Genomic DNA, 8,632 nt, shown 5'->3' on the forward strand with positions numbered 1-8,632 from the left:
GGCACGATTTCGTGTCTTTTATAAAAACGGATTTCAGCAGCGGGTTACTAAAAGACCGCTCGTATAGGTATACCTTTACCAGCGATTTCTACGACCGCTGCTAAATGACTGCCACTAGAACACTTATGATAAAGAGAATCCCATAGCACACAATCATAATACGTGTATCACCTAATACCCCATAAAGTACACTTAATTTTTTGTGTTCATTAATCATATCTCTTTTCAAAAAGAAAAACTAAATGCAAACTTAGAGGCCAAGATATCACAAGATAATCATCAAATTCACTCAAAATGTAACCCTACAAAACCCTAATTACGATTTTAATATAAACTGTGGGCAGACTTTAACACTTTTTGACATCAAATCACGTTAAAAGGGGAGTGAATTATCCTACAGGGGGTGCGAATAAATCATCGCCCAAATGTAATCATAAATAAACTAGAAAATAGGGGTGTAACTTGGGTCCGAACCGAAAATAACCCGGGTCGGGTTTTGAAATCATGGGTCTTGGGTTGGGTAGGGTTTTGGGTTGAAAAACCCGACTCAATCATGGGTTGGGTAGGTTTAAAGAAAAAAACTCAAAACCCGACCCGACTCTTATAGGTGTACTATGGCTTTCTTAAATATCTCTTGAACAAGAAGGTGAATTATTTTCTAATGTATTGATATAATTATTTTCATTGATCTGTTCATGTTTGTGATGTGAAAAAAATAGTTTCTTTCTTAAATTTATACGCTTGATTATATAAATCTAGAGATTTTTGGTGTGAAAATTTACCGTTTTCTACCATCTTTGAAATTAGACATTACCTAAGCTAAATAATAAAAACCCGAACCGACCCGAACCAACCTGAGAAACTATCTTGGGTGGGGTCGGGTTTATGAATCTAGGGTTTGCTTTGACCCAGCTTGACTCGAGAAATTAACTCGAGAAAATTTCTCGGGCAGGGTAGGGTTCTAGAAAACCCGACCCGCCTAACCCAAGTTGCAGCCCTACTAAGAAAGGCAATCTAAATTTTTTTAAAAAAGGTGTGTGTGTGTGTGTGGGGGGGGGGGGGGGGGGGGAATATATGGCTTCCCTAATATTTCCATCCTCTAAATTAAAATACAAAATAAAGAAGGGGTTTTATATGACGTACAAGTGGGGTTACAAATTGGAGGGTTAGAATTGTTTAATGGGAATGGATTTGATAGGTAATCCATACACAATCAGGACTTCCAGATGAACGGTTTGGATCATTGAACAAGTATGCCCCACTTGTACTTCTACACGCTCATATGGTGCATCAATATACCCCCTTAGACTTCTACGGTTCTACTTGCTCACATCCTGTATCAATATAAGGATGGATAGAAAAACAGTCTAATTTAGAGGGGCATCATATGGTCAAAAAGAATATTTCCCTTTTCATCTACTTTAATTTCTTACTGCCTGGCTAAGGCCTGCCCTAATGACTGCTCTGTGATAAATGAGGTCTCTCTCTCACTCCCTGAGCTCCTACCTAATAAAATCATCTCCATAGGATGATCCAAACCCTCTGATTGGCCTTGGCCTTGGCCTTGGCCTCTATAGCTCAGAGCGTTAAGATGATTGTATTGGGATGATTTTCGAGGAAAGGCCTATTTACATTGGGCCCATCAAATGAACTGTTGGGATATTGGAATAAAGGCTACAATGAATTTTCTAATAAATATTCATTATATGGTGTATGCACGGAGGTGCACCTATTCTTTTGAAAATATAGTGTGGCCAACCTTGTTTAAAGGTCTAAACCATTTAGTTGGCAGACCCAATGTAAAAGCACGTTGTACCACGATCTCCATAGGATGATCCTACCTCTTCGATCAGTAGAGATTTCTATATAGTTTATCTATAGACTAGAGGGTTAGGACTTAGGACCATTCAATGAAGCTGATTTTTGGGACACAATCTAATAACATTAAGGCCCACAACGGAATGGTTTAGTTCTTGGAACAAATTGGGCTTCATTGTATTTTTGGAAATACATGCTCACCTACAAGAGATGCAATATACACTTGGCCTACCTCACCTACATGTATACATCATACAGCGCATATTTTTTAGAAAATACATTGGGCCACTTTTTTCGAAGATCCAAACGGTTCATTTGTTGGGCTTCAACATAAATAGGCTATGTCCCAAACTCCGATCTAATATGATGACACCGTACATGAATCTCCATGGATCTAAGAGTTAGGATCATCCTAGCGAAATGTTTTAGGGGCAAGGCCTATTTACATTGGGTCGCAACAAATGAACAGTTTGGATCTTCGTAATGGTTTAATTTTACTATTTGCGTTGGGGCCTACCTTGTTCAAAGATTTAAATAAATCAATAGCTGGGCCACGCCAACGGTTTATGTTGGAAAGAGGGGGAGGAGTACTGGTGGTACAAAAGTGTTGAACCGGAGGGAGTCGGAGAGAGAGAGGATAAAGGGGTGAATTTATCACCGCCCTTTAATAAATCAAATATGTTCATTTCAATGGTTACACAAACAAATACATTACAATCATGCATGTCACTTTTATTTTTCATCTACATACAATCTCTACTACACTGTCCAAAAAATTATCTACAGGGCTACGCCTAATATAAGGAATGTCCTCCCGTGTGAAGTCCAGATAAAAAAACGCATGACAGACGGTCTATGAACTTCATGAGAATCCCCGTGTATACACCATGATGGGGTGCGAACAACGCAGCAGCCTGTTAGCTTCCAACACGTGGCTAGAGGAGGGCCCACCGCAGGACCCTCGCCAGCAGGGGTAGTTTGGTAATTCCCTCGGGGTAGGTGAACCTGAACCTATAGCTGGTCGACACCTGCGTTGGAGGCATTAACTCCTTACCTACCCCAAACCTTCCTTATAAAAAGGCTTCCAAAGATCATAAATCGGGTATTGAATTCTCACCCACCACTCTTAAAATACCCTCTTCACTCCGGCTCATACTGACTTGAGTGTCGAAGGGCCTGTCCGGAGTACACTCCGGGTCGGTCATTCTGACCTCGTTTGCTCCTGTGCAGGACACAGATCATCCGGACTCTACATCCTTCCAGCTCGGCTCTTACGTGACTGCCATATCTGTTAACCGATTTTGGGCCTAACAGATTGGCGCCATCCGTGGGACCCCTGAACTAAAGGCTGTTCCAACCACTTCACAAAAATGGCAGGACGCAAGAGTGCGCGGGTGCCAACCGCACGGACCACCCGAGCCGTGCTACCTGGCAGGACTCGAAGTGAGCGACTCGCCTCGCTGGTAGTTGCAGCCTCCGCCACGGCTGAACAGAACCAGCCTCGCTCCGTAAACCTTAACCCCATGCCGACTCCAGAGCAAGTCCAAGCTCTCTTTCAACAGATGACCGCTCTCGTTGGTCAGTACCAGCAGCTGCTCCAGGCGCCTCCCCAACCTCCTCCGGAAGCTCCACAACCTGTCCTAGAAAGGCCAGAAATCCACAGGGGAGGGTCGTCGCGCCGTAGTGAAGACCGGACTCACCATTCCCCCAGACAAGTCCGTCGCCCCATAGCCAGGCATGCGCAGACAGAGCCGCACCACCGTCGGAGGTCGAGGTCTAGGTCTCGCTCTACGCAAAGGCGCCGAGCTCATGAAGAGCATGCGCCGCAGGCAAAATCAGGGTCCCATCGTCGAAGTCCGGAGAGCCACTCCGGCTCCGCAGCAGGCCAATCCGCGGGGAGAAACAGGTCATCAGAACATAAAGACGACCCGGTGATGCGAAGGATAGAAGAGATGGGCCACAGAATCGAAGAGCTGGCTAAGGATCAAAGCCGGCCTATGTCTAGGGCGTTCTCGAGCAGAACGCCGTTCACCGACGATGTGATGGGCGCCCCTGCGCCAAGGGGGTTTAAAATGCCAGCTATCCCGCAGTACGATGGGACCACGGACCCCGTCGACCACTTGGAGACGTTCCGGACATTGATGCTCCTCCACGGTGCGTCAGACGGTTTCCTCTGTAGGGCATTCCCGACGACCCTCACAGGTGCAGCTAGGGATTGGTACTCAAGGATCCGACCGAACTCCATCAACAACTTCGATGACTTCGGGGAAGACCTGGTCCGCCACTTCATGAGCAGCCGTAGGCCAAGGAAAACAGCAGCATCCCTGATGACCTTGCGGCAGGAGGATAATGAACCTCTCAAAGCCTTCGTCAGCCGCTTCAACAGGGAGGCACTCCAAGTGCCAGATTTGGACCCCTCGGCCGCTACGAACGCACTTCTCGCGGGTGCTAGATCAAACGATTTCCGCCGAGCAGTGGCCCGCCGGAATCCTCACTCCCTGGCAGACCTAATGTCCGGGGCGGAGGAGTACATATCTGTAGAAGAGACACTGGCAGCTCTGGATTCAAGTCGGAGGAGAACCTCTGATGACAGGCCCCATGCTAAGCAGCGCAGGGACGATAAGGTCGTCAGAAGGGACAAATCCCCGCACAGGAGGGAGGAAAACTTCACCCCTCTCAACACCTCCCGAAGGCATATCCTGGCAGCCATCAGCGGATAAGAGTTCATAAAATGGCCAACTCCAATGATCTCCAAGGGAAACAGGAGAGACAAATCGAAGTACTGCCGGTTCCACAGGGACCACGGACACGATACAGACGATTGCCGACAGCTGAAGGAGGAGATCGAGCAATTAATCAGCCGGAGCTACTTGAAGAAATATGTCCGGAGTGACACCCGCGGGAGTGACCCCAAGGAGAAGGGTCCCCAGGGCCGAAGCCCTCGGCGGTCTCAACCGCCCCCAGTCCGAATACAATCTCCATCGCCGCCCAGTCCACCGCCAGAAGCACACGGCTCCCAATCAAGAGGAGTCATCGGTACGATCATGGGCGGCCCGGCGGCTGGAGGCACCTCCTCCGCTGCTCGGAAAGCATATGCACGCCGAGTCAATGCCGTGCACGCATGCAGTAAGAAAGCGAAGACGGAGAATGAGATCTCCTTCTCGGACGCGGACCTTGACGGCCTGATATTACCACATGACGACGCCCTAGTCCTGACTATGCTCGTCGCAAACTGGGAGCTGAGGAAAATCCTGGTAGACAACGGGAGCTCAGCCGACATTCTGTACTATCACGCCTTCGAAAGAATGATGATAGGTGACGACCGCTTAAAGCCCGCGAACTCAGATCTTTTCGGCTTTTCAGGAGAAGTAGTCAAGGTTGAGGGACAAATCGAGCTTCCTGTCCTCATCGGAGAGCCGCCCTGCCAAGCCTTCGCCATGGTCAACTTCCTAGTAGTGAGGGCCACCTCGGTCTATAACGCTATTTTAGGACGGCCTGGCCAGAACATGATCCGCGCTGTCGCGTCTGCTTATCACAAGAAGATGAAGTTCATAACGCCCAATGGCGTGGGAGAAGTTCGAGGAGACCAGCCGCAATCTCGGGAATGTTATGCAATTGCGCTTAAAGGCAGAAATGCGACGGAGTCGTTGCCAATCGAGCTACTGGACCTGAGGGACGAAGCTCAGGGAACTCAGCCCGCCGAAGACCTTGTCCCCGTCCCCCTATGCGAGAATGATGATGAAAAGGTAGTCCAGATCGGCTCCTCTCTGGACGACGGCGCCCGGCGCAACCTCACCCAGTTCCTCCAGAACAATGCGGATGTCTTTGCATGGGCCCCCACGGACATGCCCGGCATCAATCCGGAGGTCAGTTCGCACAGACTAGGTGTCGACCCGACCTGCAGGCCGGTGAAGCAGAAGAAGAGACACTTCGCCCTCGAAAGGCAGATGGCGATCAGAGAAGAGGTGGAGAGACTCCTAAGAGCGGACTTCATCCGAGAAATCCAATACCCGGACTGGCTGGCAAACGTAGTCCTGGTGAAAAAGGCCAATGGGAAATGGAGAACCTGCGTCGACTTCATGGATTTGAATAAAGCCTGTCCCAAGGACAGCTACCCGCTCCCAAAAATCAATCAGCTCATCGATGCCACCGCAGGTCACGAATTGCTCAGTTTCATGGACGCCTTCTCTGGATATAACCAGATCAGAATGTATGAGTCAGATATCCCGAAGACCTCCTTCGTAACGGATCAGGGGACCTACTGCTACCGTGTCATGCCCTTTGGCCTGAAAAATGCCGGGGCCACGTATCAGAGGCTTGTAAACAAACTCTTCCGGAATCAGATTGGTCGCAACATGGAAGTATACGTCGACGACATGCTGGTGAAAAGCCTAAGCTCGCAAGATCATGTCTCCGATCTAGAAGAAACGTTTCAAGTCCTGAGAGACAATAAGATGAAACTCAATCCCACCAAGTGCACTTTTGGGGTCAGCTCGGGAAAGTTTCTGGGGTTTATGGTCAGCCAGAGAGGGATAGAGGCCAATCCAGAAAAAATCAAGGCCGTGGTGGAGCTCGCTCCGCCGAAAACCATCAGAGAAGTGCAGCGACTGACAGGGATGATAGCCGCGCTGGGGCGCTTCGTCTCAAAATCTGCAGAGAGGTGTCTCCCTTTTTTCAACGCAGTCAAAGGCCTCAAAACCTCGCCCTGGACAGAGGAATGCCAAACCTCCTTCGAGGAGCTGAAGCAATATTTGTCCTTTCCACCGCTATTGACAAAACCGGAGCCCGGTGAGGAGCTAATCTTGTATCTATCTATAAGCCCCCTGGCTCTGGCTGCGGTCCTAGTTCGTGAAGAGCGCAGCCAACAAAAACCGGTCTACTACGTTAGCAAAGCCTTGCACGACGCCGAAATAAGGTACCAGCGGGTCGAGAAATTGGCTTACGCGCTGGTAATGGCGGCCAGGAAGTTGAGACCGTATTTCCAAGCTCACACGATAAAGGTCCTAACTGACCAGCCGCTTAGACAAGTCCTCCACAAGCCAGATACTTCAGGACGATTGGTTAAATGGGCCGTGGAATTGAGTGAATTTGACATCCGGTACATGCCCAGGCCCGCGATCAAGGCTCAAGTGTTGGCAGATTTCGTAGCTGAATGCTCCATCCCCCAGCAGATCGCCGAACCTGAAATCGCCCAAGCCCCAACAGCGAAAGGTGCTACTACAGCCGGAGAACCAGCAGAAGATGGAGCCAGAGCAGGAACCATCCCCCTGCCACCAGTTGAGCATGATCCTTCAATCGCCGAAGCACTTTGGGAAGTGCACGTGGACGGATCCTCAAACAAGGCTGGTTGCGGAGCCGGTCTGGTTTTAACCGGGCCGGACGGTTTCGCATTAGACTACGCCTTGAGGTTCGGCTTTCGCGCTTCCAACAATGAGGCTGAGTATGAAGCACTCCTCGCCGGAATGAATCTTGCAGTCCAGACCGGAGCCCAGAGATTGAAAGCTTACTGTGACTCCCAGTTGGTCGCCAACCAAATCCAAGGTATATACGAAGCCCACGACGAGCGAATGATTAAATACCTCTCCCAGGTCCGGCAACTATCCTCCAAGTTCAGAAGTTTTGAGGTTGTCAGAATCCCCAGAACGGACAACACAAAGGCAGATGTACTGTCCAAGCTGGCCGCATCCGGATACACGACTCTCGGGAATATATGCATGGAGTTCCTACAGGCCTCCAGTATCGAAAGAAAGGCTGCTGAGATAATGCAAGTGGAACACGAGCCCTGCTGAATGGATGAGATCGTCGACTACCTGCGTAGTGGGAAACTGCCTGAGGCCAAGAGAGAAGCGCGCAAGGTGATCCAAAGAGCAGCCCGTTTTTCACTTGATGGCAAGAACTTGTTCAAAAGATCCTATACTCTCCCATACTTAAAGTGTCTCTGGCCCAGCGACGCCACGTATGCCCTGCAGGAGACACACGAAGGTATTTGCGGGGAGCACTTGGGGGGCAAAGCCCTGGCGATCAAAGTCCTCCTTAGAGGTCTGTACTGGCCGACGTTGAGACAAGACGCGCTGACCCTGGTAAAGAGATGCGAGAAATGCCAAAAGTTCTCCCCCACCATTCATCAGCCCGCTGTATCTATGGCCCCAATTGTCAGCCCGCTACCCTTCGCTATTTGGGGGATGGATATCTTGGGCCCCTTCCCACCGGCCTCCGGAAGGCGCACCTTCGTAGTGGTGGCTATTGATTACTTTACCAAATGGGTGGAGGCTGAACCTCTAGCCCAGATCACCGAACAGAATGTGCAGAACTTCTTCTGGAAATCAGTAGTCTGCAGATTCGGGATTCCTCGCGCCCTGATAACAGACAACGGCAAACAGTTCGACTGCCGAAACTTTCGGAAGTTTTGCTCCGACCTGAAAATTGAGCAGAGGTTCACCTCCGTAGCACACCCACAGACCAACGGGCAGACAGAAGTCACAAACCGAATCCTGCTGCAAGGGATCAAGAAAAGACTGGACGAAAAAGTTGGTCGATGGGCAGATGAGCTGTATCACGTCCTATGGGCCTATCGCACCACCCCGCGCATACCAACGGGTGAGTCCCCATTCAACCTGTCCTTCGGAACAGAGGCGGTAATACCTGTCGATGTAGGCACCCCGTCCGCTAGAATTTCCAACTTCAACGAACAGCTCAACGGTGACGGGCTCCGCACGAATCTTGACTTATTAGAGGAGGCCAAAGAAGAATCCCGAATAAGAGTCGCTGCCTACAAGCAGAAAGTATCTCGCTACCATGACTCGAAGATACGCCC

General features: G+C 49.7%; 1 protein-coding gene across 1 annotated transcript; it reads left to right on the top strand.

Moving 5' to 3' along the window:
• The first annotated feature begins 6,770 nt into the window (after positions 1–6,770).
• LOC143888545 (uncharacterized) lies at positions 6,771–7,607 on the top strand. The gene has a single exon (XM_077392997.1). The coding sequence runs from the start codon at positions 6,771–6,773 to the stop codon at positions 7,605–7,607; it is 837 nt and encodes a 278-aa protein (XP_077249112.1).
• Positions 7,608–8,632: the final 1,025 nt, after the last annotated feature.

The sequence above is a fragment of the Tasmannia lanceolata genome, unplaced genomic scaffold, assembly GCF_043159265.1.
Source record: "Tasmannia lanceolata isolate RefF3 unplaced genomic scaffold, GAP_Taslan_0.1 ptg000012l, whole genome shotgun sequence".
Lineage (NCBI taxonomy): Eukaryota > Viridiplantae > Streptophyta > Magnoliopsida > Canellales > Winteraceae > Tasmannia > Tasmannia lanceolata.